Consider the following 18,858-nt stretch of genomic DNA (forward strand, 5'->3'; position numbering starts at 1 on the left):
CAAGCAGCTGACGGAATAACCTTATGAATGAGAGACTAGGCCATAAATGATCACGAGGAATCCAAAATGGGCTTCCCTGCTAAGTTAATAATTTGGACCATTTATTTAACCTAACTGACCGTTTCGCATACATTAGAGTATTCGCATTACAAAACTGATAAATGTTTTTGACGCCAATACATTTATTTCTTTAAAAGATTATTTCTCACCCACTGTCCCCTACCCTTTCTGTGTTTTCTTTTCGCTTAGGGTGTTGTTATTCTCCTGTTGCTCTACAGCTCACCCAAGGGGCTCATTCTGCACATTCATGCACACAAGGTGAACATGAGTAGAGTGTTCCACAATGGGAACCCTCACACTCATTCATGCATATGCACACACACAAATCTGTCCTGCCTGCCACTCTTGCAGTATTGAACTTGTCTGGTTTTCAGGAATTCTTCTGAGAGGAGATGCTTTGGCATCAAAATAAATGAAGTGCTCACCTTGGACAACCTTCCTGAATTATGTAGTTTTCTATCTGATGATTTGCCATGACAAATTAAGATTTGTGCTTGCTTGTAAGTTGAAGTGTGTTTAAGTGTGTTTTTTTTTCCCCAACTGGAGAGTATTTCGCTGGATTTAGAACTGGAACATGGATTTAGAACACGGTGGCACAATGGTTAGTAACTGCTGCCTCGCAGCGCCAGGGACCCGGGTTCAATTCCTGGCTTGGGTCACTGTCTGTGTGGAGTTTGCACTTTCTCCCTGTGTCTGCGTGGGTTTCCTCCGGGTGCTCCGGTTTCCTCCCACAGTCCAAAGACGTGCTGGTTCGGTGCATTGGCTAAATTCTCCCTCGGTGTACCTGAACAGGCACTGGGAGTGTGACGACTAGGGGATTTTCACAGTAACTTCATTGCAGTGTCAATGTAAGCCTAACTTGTTGCACTAATAAATAAATTTTAAACTTTAAACTTGCCAGCAAAATCCACCTTCAAATTCAGAAAAGGCAGCAATGAAAATATACGGCTAATCATATTTATTCAAAGAAAGATGCCCGTATCGCCTGGATCATTTACCAGAAGAATTTTCACTCTTATTTTTCCCACTTCTCTTTACCTTGGCTCAGATTGTAAAATTTGCAAGAACATAAAAACTTAGAAAACAGAAGCAGGAGAAGACCAGACAGCTCATCGAGCTTGCTCTGCCGGTCACTATTATCGTGGCTGATCTTAGGCTTTACCTCACTTTCCTGCCTATTCCCTATATCAGTGGCACGATGGCACAGTGGTTAGCACTGCTGATTCGTAGTGCTAAGGACCCAGGTTCAATTCCAGCCTTGGGTCGCTGTGTGAAGTTGTCACGTCCTCCTTGTGTCTGCGTGAGTTTGCCTCTGGGTGCTCCAGGTTCCTCCCACAGTCCGGAGAGCTGCATAGGTTACGTGGATTGGCCATGCTAAATTGTCCCTTAGTGTCACAAGATGTGTCGACCTGGAGGATTAGCAGGGTAAATGTGTGGGGTTACAGGGATAGGTCAGAGGGTGCGTCTGTGTAACAAATTTATATTTGCGGGGGAAACATAAAAAGTCAAATGTGTTCAGCATGTTGTGGTTCATTTCAAAGTGACAAAAAGTTTAAGGATTGGTGTTTACAAGTGAAAGTACTTGCACAGCAGGAAATTAAATCTGCTTACGATCAACCTTAGATCAGTGAGATGAGAGGAGAACAAAAATGAAGTAGCACAGAAAATGTTGGCACAGTGTTCAACAGCTTAGGCAACTCCAAAATTGAGTGAATTTTAACCACCCCAAACCAAGCTGGATGTGATATAAAGTTAAAATAACCTCAATCTCAACCCCAACTCAGGTTTAACAGAGGACATGGGACACTTAACCACCCCAATCCCAAGGTTTGGCCTTAAATATTCTAATGAACTGAGAGCCTCCCCCCACAACCCTGCCATTTAAGTTCCTAGACCCCAGAAAGAAGAGAGAGGACAGTTTTGGGGAATAGTGAAGTGCCCTAACACCATTATTTGTGGGTCAGTAGGAGCAGGAATGCTTACCCCTTGCCTGCAGCTCCCCCAGGTTTACCTGCTTCCCTTGGATCAGCCGTGGCCCCCTTTCTTCCCCTTCCACTCACCATCGGATCCCCCTCTCCAAATTAGGGTTTGGGACCAAGCCCTGAGCCCTACACTCCCTTCCCTACCAGTTCCCAACCTGCTCACTCTAGCAGCTGCAGGTTCAGTAACTGTTCCAGAGTGCTCTTCACCCATCGGGGAGTTGTTCCTATGAATCAGTGCAGTTTTGGAAGGGGATTTTGCCAAAACAAAAGTGGTCTCTGCAGCAAGAACATTGGTGGAAAATTGGGGAAGTGAGGCGGCACAGTAACACAGTGGTTAGCACTGCTGCTTCACAGCATCAGGGACCTGGATTCGATTCCTGGTTTGGGTCACTGTCTGTGTGGAGTTTGTACATTCTCCCCACGTCTGCGTGGGTTTCCTCCGGGTGCTCCGGTTTCCTCCCACATTCCAAAAGACATGCTGGTTAGGTGCATTGACCCTAAAAGGTGCCGGAATGTGGCGACTAGAGGAATTTCACAGTAACTTCATTGCAGTGTTAATGTAAGCCTTACTTCTGACCAATAAATATACTTTACTTTTAGTCACTTTCATGGGAAACAATGGTACCATAAGGATAGATCACAATGGGAACTCTGTCTGAAATAGGAGATATTTTCAAGTCTGGATTATCACGTGTAGATGTCGGCTGGAATTCTCTGGACCTTCCCGCCGGTGGAGTGACGTCAATGGGAATTCCCATTGACAGCGGCAGGATCAGAGAATCCCGCCGCTAGCAAACAACGCACCGCCTCCCGCCGACGGGAAACACACGACTCGGAGGCCAGAGAATCTCGCCCATCAATTCAGTCAATTAAGGCCACATCATTTAAAGACTTTCCTTTAGCTGTGGCACAGTGACACTTGCCGGAATTTTACCACCTGGTCCGCCCGAGGCTCGTAAGATCCCGCCCAAGGCCAACAGAGAATGCCGTTCTGCGAACCTCACTCGCCCTGATTCCGGGGTGGGCGAGGCGGTAAAATTCTGGTCTCTGCATCAATTTAGTAATTTGTTAGTTTCATAAGTAATGGGAGCAGGAATGGATCACCTGGCACTCTTGCTTTGCCATCCAACACAATGATACTTGATCTTTGGCCACAGTTCCACTTCCCCAAACACTGTCTATTTAGGCCTTGATTATTTGACACCCGATTTAAAAGAACATTCTGGATTTGCAAATTATTGGGACAGTCAAACTGTCTTAAACAGGGCAAGAACCATTTTAACAATACGCTCATTTTTTAAAAAAAAATTCATGGGATGTGGGCATCGACGGCTAGGCCAGCATTTATTGCCCATTCCTAATTGCTTCTTGTTCAGAGGGCATTTTTTAAGAGCCAACCACATTGTCATAGATCTGGAGTCACATGTAGGTCAGACTCAGTAAGGGCGGCAGATTTCCTTCCCTAAAGGACATTACTGAATCAGATGGGTTTTTCCGACAATCGGCAATGGTTTCATGGCCATCAGTAGATTCTTAATTTTAGATTTTTAAAATATTGAATTCAAATTTCACCATCTGCCGTGGTGGGACTTGGACCTGGGTCCCCAGAGCATTGCCCTGGGTCTCCATCTTCCCACATATTATGGCATAGATCTTTCTTCCATAGAAACAGAACATTTCACACTGTACAATCTCATTCCTGCTTGCAGAAAATTGTGGTCCACAATTTTAAACATACCAATTTCTGAAATGTTCGCTTTTGTTTCTTTTTTCTCTCACTTCATCCAATTTTCCTTCCTCTCTCTTTTTGATCTCTTTCTGTACTAGACTCACTTGCCTTCTTAATTATTCTATTTGTCCTCAATCCTTAAATTTCAGTGGTTAAGATGCTAAACTGTTGGTCCCTAATATCCTTTTGCCCTTCATAGAAATCATAGAAACCCTACAGTACAGAAAGAGGCCATTCGGCCCATCGAGTCTGCACCGACCACAATCCGACCCAGGCCCTCCCCCCATATCCCTACATAGTGTACCCGCTAATCTACGCATCCCAGGACACTAAGGGGCAATTTTAGCATGGCCAATCAACCTAACCCGCACATCTTTGGACTGTGGGAGGAAACCGGAGCACCCGGAGGAAACCCACGCAGACACGAGGAGAATGTGCAAACTCCACACAGACAGTGACCCGAACCGGGAATCGAACCCAGGTCCCTGGAGCTGTGAAGCAGCAGTGCTAACCACTGTGCTACCATGCCGCCCCTTGCCCAATAAGCTTCCACTTCGAGACGATTTCTGCCCAAAAATCATAGAATCCCGACAGTGCAGAAGGAGACCATTCAGCCATCGGGTCTGCACTAATTCTTCAACAAATTTCACACCATACTGCTGTGTGGTTGGAATTTCACGGTCAGAATTATACGGTGCCCAGGCAAGCGCACGCCTGACCTGAAAGTGGCTGAAATCACGTGAAAATACATTGGCGCGCATGTCCCAACTTCAGTGTGCACTCGAACAATACTTTGGTGGGCAAATGCGCACGAGATCCGACAATCAGCCAGGCAAATTACCCCATTAAGGGGCCAATTGACCTCAATTTTACGTGGCCCATCTGCTTTTACAGTTGGCAGTTGGGCCAATTAGTCAGGCGGCCTTTCTCTTTTTTCACTACAACCTGGACCCAGAGGGGGATGAACTGTCAGGGCTGAAATAAAATTATAAAAGGTGTGTGTCTCTGAGGTATGGGTTTGAATGTGCTGCCTGGACGCTGCTTGTTTGCAGTGTTTTTCCATCGCAATTTATTTTTACAGGTCTGAAGCTCGCTGCCACAGCTCCATGGTGGTTGTCCCCCCCCCCCGAGGGAGCACATTGGAATCACCAGCCCACTTTTCTCTGCACCCACCCTCTTCCCACCTTCCCTTCGCAGCGCGTGCTTCTTGCTGGCCTCCCGTTAATTGGCCTGCTTTGTGTTTCACGCCCGCTCCCGGCCCCGTCGAGTGAGTGCGCCAGAAGGGTGAAAAATTTGGGCTCGCGTCTTTGTGCCTTCTACATTTTTGAAACCAGCCTTTGTACTTTTCACATCCTTAGCAGTACCTCAAGTGCATCTTGGCCCAACTGAAATTGGAATTTACAGGTTCAGAATGAGCTTGGTCCATGGAGGAGGGTTTTTCTGGCTGCCTACCTATCTCCTGCGGTGTTGTCTGTGCTCCAGTCATCTTGATATGGAGGTGTCGGCATTGGACTGGGGTGGGCACAGTAAGAAGTCTCACAACACTAGGTTAAAGTCCAACAGGTTTATTTGGAATCACGAGCTTTAGCCTGATGAAGGAGCAGCGCTCCGAAAGCTCATGATTCCAAATAAACCTGTTGGACTTTAACCTGGTGTGGTGAGACTTCTTACTGTGCCCAGTCATCTTGGGGAGCTGGATGACATCCACTGATTGTGATTGTGACATCCACAACTTGAAGCCTCCGCAACTGATTAGCTGTGTGGAATGTCTTCTTGACTCCAACAGTAATATTGATATTTAGTTTGTTAAGATCTATTTTGTTTTAAGCATTTTACTTTACTTGGACCCTTTACTTATCACATTAGCCATGTTCCTAAAAGACCACATGTGCCACTTTTTAGAATCATAGAATCATAGAAACCCTACAGAGCAGAAGGAGGCCATTCGGCCCATCGAGTCTGCACCGACCACAATCCCACCCAGGCCCTACCCCCACATATTTACCCGCTAATCCCTCTAACCTACACATCCCAGGACTCTAAGGGGCAATTTTTAACCGGGCCAATCAACCTAACCCGCACATCTTTGGACTGTGGGAGGAAACCGGAGCACCCGGAGGAAACCCACGCAGACACGAGGAGATAATTGCTCCTGACAACCGTGACCATTTTTCTGGGTATCAAGTATATTCTCAACCACTGGTGGGCCTTCACACCATCTGTCTTTTACCTCAATATTTCCAACCTTGCTCTGTGCATTAAGCTGATCTTACAGGCTTGGTAAGATGCACAATTGAGTTAGTGCGTCAGTGCCATTGCTTAACCCTCAGTTTGTCGATGGGGCATGTCACCTTCCAGGATCATCTGTGTACGTTGACAACAGCATAGTCTGTTGAGAATTAAACATCTGAAACTGGATCACGTTAAAATCCATCTTGTGACTCATGATTTCACGTCCAGGCTGTGTGAAGAAGGTTGCTAATCAAGCCTGTTGGCTCAAAAGGTTACGGCAGTGGGTGGCTGTTTTACACATAGCTAGAGCTGCTTGATTTATTGTGCTGAATTAACACTTTTCAACCTGGGTGTTGGTTGGGATGTTATAAAGTGTCATTGGTGACATGTTGTGGAAGTTTCTTTGCAGAATCAGAGGACTGAGGGTTCAAATATGCAACAAATAGTGGTGCGGTCGTACAAAACTTGAGTATTGCTGAAAAAGACATGAGACCATAAGACATAGGAGTAGAATTAGGCCACTCAGCCCATCGATTCTGCTCCGCCATTCAATCATGGCTGATATTTTTCTCATCCCCATTCTCCTGCCTTTTCAACATAACCCCTGATCCCCTTATTAATCAAGAACCTATCTATTTCTGTCTTAAAGACACTCAATGACCTGGCCTCCACAGCCTTCTGCGGCAAAGAGTTCCACAGATTCACCACTCTCTGGCTGAAGAAATTCCTACTCAGCTCTGTCTTAAGGGATCACCCCTTTAGCCTGAGGTTGTGCTCTCTGGTTCTAGTTTTTCCTACTAGTGGAAACATCCTCTCCACGTCCACTCTATCCAAGCCTCGCAGTATCCTGTAAGTTTCAATAAGATTCCCCCCTCATCCTTTTAAACACCAACAAGTACAGACCCAGATTCCTCAACCGTTCCTCATACGACAAGCTCATTATTCCAGGGATCATTCTTGTGAACCTCCTCTGGATCTTTTCCAAGGGCAGCACATCCTTCCTTAGATACGGGGCCCAAAACTGCTCACAATACTCCAAATGAGGTCTGACCAGAGTCTCAGAAGTATATCCCTGCTCTTGTATTCTAGCCCTCTCGACATGAATGCTAACATTGCATTTGCCTTCCTAACTGCTGACTGACTCTGCACGTTAACCTTAAGAGAATCTTGAACAAGGACTCCCAAGTCCCTTTGTGTTTCTGATTTCCTAAGCATTTTCCCATTTAGAAAATAGTCTATGCCTCCATTCCTCCTTCCAAACCTCAAACTTTTCCACATTGTATTCCATCTGCCACTACTTTGCCCACTCTCCCAACCTGTCCAAGTCCTTCTGTAGCCCCCCTGCTTCCTCAATACTACCTGTCCCTCTACATATCTTTGTATCATCTGCAAACAGCAACAGTGCCTTCAGTCCCTTCCTCCAAATCATTAATGTACATTGTGAAAAGTCGTGGTCCCAGCACCGACCCCTGAGGCACACCACTAGTCACCGGCTGCCATCCTGAAAAAGACCTCTTTATCCCCACTCTCTGCCTTCTGCCAGTCAGCCAATCCTCTATCCATGCCAGGATCTTACCCTTAACACCATGGGCACTTAACTTATTTCACAGTCTCCTTTTCAAAGGCTTCTCGCCTTGGACTCGACAGGACAGAATTCACAAGATTACCAGTTGTAAAGGGAGCAACAATTTATACTGCACGAGAAGAGAGTGCTGCTTGGTTGATGAGTGGACTCTGATTGGTCGAGGGGTTGCCATAAAGAATGCACAGTAAGAAGTCTCGCAACACCAGGTTAAAGTCCAACAGGTTTATTTGGTAGCAAATACCATATACAAAAATACTAAATAAACCTGTTGGACTTTAACCTGGTGTTGTGAGGCTTCTTACTGTGCTTACCCCAGTCCAACGCCGGCATCTCCACATCATAAAGAATGCACCCAGGGAGCTGTGAACAGCCAAGCAATTGTTTAGATTCAAACCACGCAGGTCAATTCTATTGCCCCAGTGTTGCCATCCAGTGCAATAATAGCCACCTGGATCAGATCCTTGCTTGCTGTATATTACGCAACCTCATTCATGGGCCTCAAGCTGCCAGTCTACCTCACACTACCCAGGAAGGTGAAGTGTCTCAAAGACCAGGCAGGTGTGAAGTGGTCAGTCAGAAGGGGCGGAATTTAATGCTCTCCCACAAAATGAGTTGGGAGGTGGGGCTTCAGTAAGGCAGGAGGGGACCCCACCACCTCCCTGCCTCTACCCCAATTGAGGCCCTTAAGTGAGCATCTCACGCATCCAACAACAAGCAGGACCTTTGCCATGGGGGAAACTCTAAAACTCCTGGTTTACAGGTATGTGCTTGGGGGATTCATCATTCAAAGAGCCTGATCAAGGAGCCTGGCATCAGGAAGGGGGGAGCTGCTGACAGTCACTGGCCTGCCATTCTTGTGGTGGTGGGGGAGGGGTGGGGTGGGGGGGGGGGGGGCATTAGAAAAACATAAATTCATGAAAATCTATTTAATGAGGTTCCCTCCCTTTGTGGGCCTGAACCTCGTGACATCACTAGGGGCGGAGAACATCAGAAAACACAATCTCTCAGGAGAGAATTGCTCTTCCCGGGTCTCCCTGGATTTCCCACCCATGTTGCTGCTGATGGCAGGCACGGGTTAAAATCCACCCCCACCCTCACCCTCCTCAACTACAGTGGCCTGGACAGATTGAGAAAAGCTGATCGAGAATTTATAGAATCCTACAGTGCAGAAGGAGGCCATTCGGCCCATCGGGTCTGCATCGACCACAATCCCATCCAGGCACTATCCCCACAACCCCATGCATTTACCCTGGCTAGTCCGCCTAACAATAAGGGGCAATTTAACTTGGCCAATCCACCTAACCCGCACATCTTTGGACTGTGGGAGGAAACCCATGCAGACACGGGAGAATGTGAAAACTCCACACAGCCAGTGACCCAAGTCAGGAATCGAACCCGGGTCCCTGGCGCTGTGAGGCAGCAGTGCTAACTACTGTGCCACCGTGTTGCTCCTAATTGGTAATTGGCCTCTAATCCCCTTATTGGGGAGAATGAAGTTAAGGTCTTGAAGATCCACAAGTTGTGGCCTTATTTTAGTACGGGACAATTGAAAATCTCCAACGAGGAACAAAAGGAGCTGGTTGAGCTTTGTCTGTGAAGATTAGGCAAGTGAGGATTTTCTTTGTGACAAGAGGATTAGGTGTCTTGCAGCTTGGAGTAGAGTGGACTGTTATGTAAGATTCTTGGAAGTCAAGATATCTTTTGAAACAAGTGAGAGGGGCTCAGAATAGGAATAATTGCAGAGTGCAGTAGAGTAGTATCTCTTGGCACTCGATAGTTGCCAATACTTATTATGCTAGTAGTTATGAGTTTCAGACAGTTGAGATCCAGTTGGAAGCATAATGGCTCAGAGATGTTTGCCAAGTCAGTGGTAGAAAGGACCAATCACACTCGCTTTTGGCGAAAGATCTGCAAAACCAGGTTTCCAACATTGTACTGATGACGTTGCTCCGACTCTTGTTTCCCCAGATGCACATGTTAAATCACTTCACCACAGAGCGCCAAGCGCCCATTCATGAAGATCGAGCAGGAGTGTTACATCGGACAAAGAGGAGCCAAAACAAAGAACCAGGAGAAAGAGGTGAACAAACAGTTAAAGGGGATAGAGGTGAGAACATGGGTACAGGTATGGATGTTGTTTTAAAGTAAAGCTGTAACCTATGAGCTGCCTAAAGACTTTGAATTCTTTCCCAATGAGCTTCTAATTAAACATTAGATGACAAATATTGAATATACGTTTTGTTGTGTTTTAATACGGATTCATTAAATACCAAATTTTTAAAAAACAAGCCATTTGGTGAAGCATTTACTTTAAACCATTGTCTTTCCCAATCCACGTTATCAGCAAGAACCCTTGTTTATGTCTTCAGTGCATGTTTAAAGTTTATTTATTAATGTCACAGGTAGGCTTACATTAACACTGCAATGAAGTTACTGTGAAAATCCCCCAGTCGCCACACTCCGGCGCCTGTTTGGATACACTGAGGGAGAATTTAGCACGGCCAATGCACCTAACCAGCACATCTTCCAGACTGTGGGAGGAAACCGGAGCACCCGGAGGAAACCCACACAGACACGGGGAGAACGTGCAAACTCTGCACAGACAGTGACTCAAACCGGGAATCGAACGTGGGTCCCTGGCGCTGTGAGGCAGCAGTGCTAACCACCGTGCCACCCTTAATGACGATGGACAGAATTGCATAATCCAATCTCTTGGCATGTCAAATGGAGCTATTTGCTTTAATGTCATTTTCTTTCCCTTTCTCCAGAACCTTTTGTATTTGTCCTCCGTAGATACTTACCAAGTTCTCTATCTGAATGATACATGATCTCTGTTCAACAGCCACTTGTAGGAAAGCATTCCCAGCTCACAAACCCATTGTAGTGACACAGATGTATGAGTGATTCATGCACCTGGACAAGAGGCAGCCAGAAAGACTCTGACCACTCTGTCATGTGGCTAATCAAAAGTTGCATTTAATGATTTAAAAGTTGGGCGGTACAGTGGTTAGCACTGCTGCCTCACAGCGCCAGGAACCCAGGTTCGATTCCGGCCTCGGGTGACTGTCTGCATGGAGTTTGCACATTCTCCCCGTGACTGCTTGGGTTTCCTCCGAGTGCTCCCATTTCCTCCCACAGTCCAAAGCTGCGTAGTTTAGGTTGATTGGCCATGCTAAACTGTCAGGGAGATTGGCAGGGTAAATACATGGGGCTACAGGGACAGGACCGAGTGGGATTCTTGTTGGTGCAGGCTCAATGGGACTAATGGCCTCCTTCTGCACTGTAGGGATTGTATGGATTCTAATTTGCACAAGCACCTATGACCTCAAATGAAGGAACTGAGTGTCAAGGCAACAGAGTCATTACCCCTTTGTGACACTGGAGGTTCTTCCCCTGTTGAGGCAACCTTTCTCTTGTTTCATTGTGAATTCCAATTAACAGAAGTTGACCAAGTTCTACTGTTGTCAGGCATCATGGATGGGTTGTTTCTGGAGTAGTTGGAACTCCTGCACCATTTCAAGCTCATCTAATTTCCAACAACCTCTAACTTCTCTGGCAGTCATAAGTCAAGGACTGTTTTAAGATTTGCTCATTTGATTCTGATCAGTTTTTTTAAGACTGTTTGGGTTGGATTTTCTGGCCCTTTCTGCCAGCAGGATCTTCCAGTCCTGTTGATGCTGACACCCCCGGTGTGGGTTCACCAGCAGGGGGGGGGGGGGGGGGGGGGGGGAGAGTGCGAACCATGAGAAACCCCGCTGGCAACAGTGGGACTGAAAGATCCCGCCACCGGCCAATGGCAGGTCATCTCTGCCACAATACAAAGGGTGCAGAAACTCCCACTCTTTTGTGTTTTTCCAGGGCTTTCTGCACATGGCTGGCTCTTTGTTCCAAATTCACAAGTAAGGGTGGGAGTGTGCGTAAACTATTGGCCGGAATTTGCTCTGGGGAGGCGTGTGGCCGACCCGGAAGTGAAATGCCCCAATGTCATCGTCGGGAGATATTTGAGTCAATGGGTGCGAATGGGAGTTGGAAGTGCGGCGAGAATAATTAAGTGAGTAATTAAGCCCATTGAGGGAGCAGTTAAAAGCAATTATATGTGGTCCGTCCGTCTTTAAGGTTGGCAGGTGGGCCAATTGGTCTGGTGACCTTCCCGGTTTCGCTACAACCCCGATCTAAGGCGGGATGAAGTGTGCGGGGTGAAATAGAATTACAAAAGATGCCTGAGTTCTTCTGTCAGGCGTTCGAACGTGCTGCCTTGACACAGTGCGCTGTGTTTTTTCACCACATTTAATTTGTGCTGGTCTGCAGTTCCTTGAGACAGCTCCTCAGCAGTTGCCCACCTTGAGGGAGCCCATCAGAAATGGCAGCATGCACTCTCCCTTTCAAAGAACAGTACAGCACAGGAACAGGTCCTTCGGCCCTCCAAGCCTGCGCCGATCATGATGCCTGCCTAAACTAAAACCGTATGCACTTACAGAGTCCGTATCCTTCCATTCCCATCCCATGTATTTGTCTAGTTGCCCCTTAAATGCCGCTACCATACCTGCTCCCACCACCTCCCCGGGCAGCGCGTTCCAGACATTCACCACCCTCTGTGTAAAAAACTTGCCTCGCACATCTCCTCTAAACTTTTCCCCATGCATCTTAAACCTATGTCTCTGAGTACTTGGACTTTTCTACCGCAGGAAAGAGCATCTGGCTATCCACTCTGTCCATGCCACTCATAATCTTGTAAACCTCCATCAGATCACCCCTCGTTCCAGTGAGAACAAACCGAGTTTATCCAACCTCTCCTCATAGCTAATACCTTTCCTTGGTGCCTGCCCTCTTCCTGCCCCCTCAGCAGCGCTGAACCTTTCCCAGCACGTATTTCATGTTTGTTGCCTGTGAATTGGGCAGCCAGTGCGAAATGGCATTTTGGGGCTCACTGCGGCCAGAGGCACATTTTGTGTCCGGTTCCAGAACCACCCGAGCACGCACTCCCCGTGGCGCAAAATTCAGGTCATTAAATCTGTTAAACCTCACAAAATAAATCAAGGTCAGTTTTGCACTATTCAGCTCGCAGCTTGTTCACTGTGATTCAGCCTAATGTCACGGCAAGAGCTTTCTACAATGCATCCAAGACTGCTTCCTTAAGCAGTACGTACATGGCCAAAAAGAAGGAATTGAATGCTTGATCTGATAACCACACAGGACAAGTATGCTTTCTGAAGATAGAGAGGTTGGGGAATAGTTACCACAATCCAATCGCGTTCATGTGCCAGCAAAGCAAGAAAAGAAATGAATTCAAGATAAAAGTTTCAGGCTCCCTCCTGGTGAAGTCTATCACTGTCACACTCTGGCTGCCCTTTGAATGGGGGGGACAGAATTGTTACTAAATCTCTTTTAGAACTGGGGTGAGGAGAAATTTCTTCACCTAGAGGGTGGTGAATGTGTGGAATTCATTACCATAGAAAGTAGTTGAGGCCAAAACGTTGTGTGATTTCAAGAAGAAGTTAGATATAGCTCTTGCAGCTAAAGGGATCAGGCGATATGGAGGGGGGAGGGGGATCAGGATATTGAATTTGATGATCAGTCATCATCATAATGAATTTGATGATCAGCCATGATCATAATGAATGGTGGAGCAGGCTCTGAGGGCTGAATGGCCTACTCCTGTTTCTAATTTCTATATAGAGGTACCATCCCAAACCAACCTGGAAGGCCAGGACCTAGTGATTCTAGGGCACTTGCCCGCCCATGCGCACAACTCCCCCTCCAAATCTCCTGGTCCTTCCTATTGTAGGAGGAAGTAACGATGGGTGCCCATGCCATTAGACATGTCCCCCCCCCTCAAGTATGCCACCCTCCAACCCACCACGTCCACGGAAACGTGCCCACCGGGACGCATAAAATTCACTCCTTAGGTTCCGCCTGTCAGTCAAGAGTTAAACTGGATTTTCTGAACCGAATGTATAAGCAAGTGAGATTTGGTTCTGTCATGTGCTGTTAGTTATTCTGTCCACACGGTGTCTCCTTAACTTGACATTTGAGTATCACAGACATGCAATTTTGATTCTATCGAGTTGAGAAAGTGGCTGAAACTTCTGTGGATATGTTGCCTTAAAATCAAATGATTTCCCTGGGGGCGGGGGGGTGAAGACCAATTTTCTTCCCAATAATTCCAAATTTTCTGAAAAGCTCCAATGCTTCCAATATCATGCTGCTTCCATTTGTGAGGAATTCTTCCAAAACGGCGAATCCATTCTTGGACAAGATATTGGCTGGGAGACCTCGTCTGCGTCTAACCTCCAAAACTATTTGCTGTCAGAACCTTTCTATCGCTGATTGAGCATGCTTTACTCTGAACTTGGCTCTCTTTTTCCTGCTTTGTCTTGAAAGGTCAGAGAAAAATTGCTTTTGCTTCTGCATGAAATTGGGCCCATGACATTACAAATTATACATTTTCTCATTGAAAGGTTCTGGAATGTGCTAAATGTAAAATCATGTATTTAGGTTGACTTAGACACTGAAACAATCATTTGGCCATCCTAAATATATGGCCATTTATGCTGCAGCGCACTGGATGTTCGGGCGGCAGGTTTTCAGGCAGGGAGCGTGTCAATAGACTCACACCTGGGAGCGAAACATTTCACCCTCACACTAATGTCAAAATCAGCAAAATTGGCATTAATACCAATAATCGGCAAAGCAGCCAGTATAATTAAGGACCCCAAACACCCCGGACCTACTCTCTTCCACCTTCTTCTGTCAGGAAAAAGATACACAAGCTGAGGTCACATACCAACCAACTCAAGAACAGCTTCTTCCCTGCTGCTGTCAGACTTTAGAATGTACCTACCTCGCATTAAGTTGATCTTTCTCTGATATTTGATTTGATTTGATTTATTATTGTCACATAGAACAAAGAACAATACAGCACAGGGACAGGCCCTTCGGCCCTCCAAGCCCGCGCCGCTCCCTGGTCCAAACTAGACCATTCTTCTGTATCCCTCCATTCCCACTCCGTTCATGTGGCTATCTAGATAAGTCTTAAACGTTCCCAGTGTGTCCGCCTCCACCAACATGCCCGGCAGCGCATTCCAGGCCCCCACCACCCTCTGTGTAAAATACGTCCTTCTGATATCCGTGTTAAACCTCCCCCCCTTCACCTTGAACCTATGACTCCTCATGAAGGTCACCACCGACCTGGGAAAAAGCTTCCCACCGTTCACCCTATCTATGCCTTTCATAATTTTATACACCTCTATTAGGTCACCCCTCATCCTCCGTCTTTCCAGTGAGAACAACCCCAGTTTCCCCAATCTCTCCTCATAACTAAGCCCTTCCATACCAGGCAACATCCTGGTAAACATGTATTAACATACAGCGAAAGGTATTGTTTCTTGCGTGCTATACAGACAAAGCATACCGTTCATAGAGAAGGAAACAAGAGAGTGCAGAATGTAGTGTTACAGTCATAGCTGGGGTGCAGGGAAAGATCAACTTAATGCAAGGTAAGTCCATTCAAAAGTCTGACAGCAGCAGGGAAGAAGCTATTCTTGAGATGGTTGGTACGTGACCTCAGACTTTTGTATCTTTTTCCTGAAGGTAGAAGGTGGAAGAGAGTGTGTCTGGGGTGCGTGGCGTCCTTAATTATGCTGGCTGCTTTGCCGAGGCAATGGGAAGTGTAGACAGAGTCAATGGATGGGAGGCTGGTTTGAGTGATGGATTGGGCTACGTTCACGACCTTTTGTAGTTCCTTGCGGTCTTGGGCAGAGCAGGAGCCATACCAAGCTGTGATACAACCAGAAAGAATGCTTTCTATGGTGCATCTGTAAAAGTTGGTGAGAGTCATAGCTGACACGCCAAATTTCCTTAGTCTTCTGAGAAAGTAGAGGCGTTGGTGGGCTTTCTTAACTATAGTGTCGGCATGGGGAGGGACCAGTACAGGTTGTTGGTGATCTGGACACCTAAAAACCTGAAGCTCTTGACCCTTTCTACTTCGTCTACTTTCTACTTCGTGCTATGACTGTAACACTACATTCTGCACTCACTCGTTTCCTTCTCTATGAAGGATATGCTTTTTCTCTGTAGCATGCAAGAAACGATACTTTTCACTGTATACTAATACACGTGACAATAATGAATCAAATCAAATCAAAATAGAAAAACTATTGGGGTCTAGTCAGGCTTCACAACATACTTTGGGGTTTCTGATCTGTACCTTCACAGTGGATTTTTAATGGATATTGGTGGTTAACCCATCACCAAAATTGGAGACACAGGGATTAAGGAAGGAAAGGGAGATGTTACAGATTAACAATGTGAAGGTGAGAGCGTGTGGAAATTGGAAGCAAAATCTATAAATTTCTCTGGGTCTAGATGAGAGCATGAAGTAGCAGCGATACTGTCGTCGATGTAATTGATGAAGAGTTATGGAAGGGGGCCTGAGGAGGACTGGAACAAGGAATATTCCACAACTCACAAAAAGACAGGCATAACTGGGCCCTTGCAGGCACCCATAGCCACAACTTTTATTTGCACAAAGTGAGACACGTTATAAGGAGAGGCTGGATAGTGTTATGGTTCAGATCAGAAACCCAAGAGGTCCCAGGAAAATAGTACTGCACTGAGCTTTGCAGGAGCTTCAATTCCCCCGACCACTTGTTTTTTTGTGCAATAATGCCTGTTTGCCTTCTTCCAGAGCGTCAGGGAATTGTGGTTTCTGAACTTTTTCCCCATTTTGGATTTGGTCCTGTTGGAGTAAACTCAAAATTAAAGGACACAAAATGGTTACCTGGCACAGAATGGACTCTGGGAAAGACATTAAGGTGCACTGACTTGGGCACAGACATTACATAAAGAGTTAAAACCTGTTAGTGTTTAAATTGCTGTAGGAAACAGATCAGACCTGGAGGCACCTTAGCTTTAGATAAAAGCAGGACCCAAAACAAAGAGTTTTGAAAATGAGATCAATCCTTGATGGGGGACATAAATGCATAAATGTATCTACTCTATGTGTAATGATGTGCTAACTGTCGATGTCCGTCCTTGTCTATTATTTGTATAACGATGTGCTAACTGTCGATGTCCGTCCTTGTCTATTATTTGTATAACGATGTGCTAACGGCTAATGTCCGTACTTGTCTATTATTTGAAAAGTATAAAGATGCTCAACTGCCATTGTAAAGTCGAGAAGGTGACTGCGCGCACTGCGGAGAGCCCAGTGCTTCTCCCAAAGCTTTGTCCGATAAAACTGTGTGTTGAATCTTGAAGTCTGACTCCGAGTGGTACTTTTCCCACAACAGGGCCCTTGCATTGTGTGCGAGCAGAGAAGGACTCCAGAGATTTTGCAAGTGGAAGTAAAACAGAGATGGTGATGAGGCAGGTGCTTATCATCAGCAAGTAACCAGATATCAAGAATTGATGTTTGTTCCAAGGGGTTTCTGCATTTTCCAGATTTGGGGTTGTAAGTTGCAGGTTTAATCTGTGCCTTGCTGTGATGCATCACAGTAGAAGAGCTGTGAAATTACATGTAGACTTGTATAAGCCAGAAAGAAAAGGAAAGATGCTGGACAGGTAACCCCTCTACAGCCTATTATCTTGGACTGTTTATATGGCAAATGTTATTGTTGCCTTGCTCGATTCCACAAGTCTCCTCTCGCATTTATTCCCAGCTTCCGTTATTTGCATTGACCCTTTTGAAAACTTCTGTCAAGGAACCAAAGGGGCTTAAGGGGGTGCCAAACAAAGCAAACCTCCTCACATTCACCTGACAGAGAGGCATTTTCACTTCACCCACGATTGAACAGGAGGTCAGTTATTATCCTAGTTGCTATTAACTTTATCAAACACTGGATTTGCCTGCCTCTCATTCACCCCAACACCCTGCAGCGGTCTTTGCAAAGGTGGTAAAATTACTTTAGCCCATTAATGGTTCAACAATATTTGCCCCCAATTGTGGCCACTTGAGCAGCCAAACCCTGTCAAATGTGAGCTGCAGCCCACCTCATATAATTTCTTGATCCTTTCCTGGGTGGGTACTCACCTGAAGGCACAGTCAAGGATGAGAAGGTGCTTGAACCTCACAAAATGATTTAAGGTCAGGTTCTGTGGTATGCAGGTAGCAAATTCTTCACTGTGATTATCGTCCAATCTCCTATTCACTGAGTCTAAAGTCTATTCCTTGACGACCAGTCAGGTTTTGTGTCACTTATTAAAAGTAATAAGTTATAGCATTAATATTAAATGTTGAATTAGCAAAGGCAAGGTTTTCCCATCAAACCCATCTCATCCACACAGTAAATAGGATTATTCCAATGTAGGTTCTACTCCACTTAATTAACTTGCTTAGGATGGAAAACATTTTTGTTTAATTCACGCGTGGGCTGTGGCTGTCACAGGCTAAGCTATCACTAAGGGCATCACGGTGACACAGTGGTTAGCACTGCTGCCACACCGCGCCAGGGACCTGGGTTCGATTCCCGGCTTGGGTCACTATCTGTGTGGAGTCTGCACGTTCTCCCAGTTGCTGCAGTGTATCTTGTAGATGGTTCACACTGCTGTCACTGAGCGGTTTTGGTGGAGGGAATGAATGTTTGTGGATGGGGTTCCAGTCAAGCAGGGTTGCTTTGTCCTGGATGGTATTGAGCTTCTTGACTTTTGTTGAAGTTGTACTCATCCAGGCAAGGGGAAATTGTTCTATCACATTCCTGACTTGTGCTTTGTAGATTGTGGACAGGATTTTTCGAGGAAGTGACGAAGATGATTGATGAGGGTAGGGCAGTGGATGTTGTCTACGTGGACTTCAGTAAGGCCTTTGACAAGGTCCCTCATGGCAGACTGGTGCAGAAGGTGAAGTCACATGGGATCAGAGGTGAGCTGGCAAAGTGGATACAAACCTGGCTCGGTCAAAGAAGTCATGATGTGGAAATGCCGACGTTGGACTAGGGTAAACACAGTAAGAAGTCTAACAACACCAGGTTAAAGTGCAAACAAAGTTGGACTTTAACCTGGTGTTGCTAGACTTTTTACTCGGTCAAAGAAGGCAGAAGGTAGCAGTGGAAGGGTGCGTTTCTGAATGGAGGGCTGTGACGAGTGGTGTTCCTCAGGGACCAGTGCTGGGACCTTTGCTGTTTGTAAAATATATAAATGATTTAGAGGAAAATGTAACTAGATTAATTAGTAAGTTTGCGGACGATACAAAGGCTGGTGGATTTGTGGATAGCGATGAGGACCATCAGAGGATACAGCAGGATATAGATCAGTTGGAGACTTGGACAGAGAGA

At 46.0% G+C, this 18,858-nt stretch overlaps 1 protein-coding gene across 3 annotated transcripts in view; it reads left to right on the forward strand.

The window, feature by feature from the left end:
* Positions 1 to 18,858, forward strand: part of eda (ectodysplasin A) — a 229,341-nt gene that overhangs the window by 139,210 nt on the left and 71,273 nt on the right. For 2 of the 3 annotated variants that reach the window (XM_078211878.1, XM_078211879.1), the window contains exon 2: positions 9,557 to 9,695. In XM_078211878.1, the coding sequence (XP_078068004.1) occupies positions 9,557 to 9,695 (139 nt within the window). The remainder of the gene's footprint in view (positions 1 to 9,556; positions 9,696 to 18,858) is intronic. The other variant, XM_078211880.1, reaches the window with a different exon arrangement.

The sequence above is a fragment of the Mustelus asterias genome, chromosome 4 (assembly GCF_964213995.1).
Source record: "Mustelus asterias chromosome 4, sMusAst1.hap1.1, whole genome shotgun sequence".
NCBI classification, from domain to species: Eukaryota; Metazoa; Chordata; class Chondrichthyes; order Carcharhiniformes; family Triakidae; genus Mustelus; species Mustelus asterias.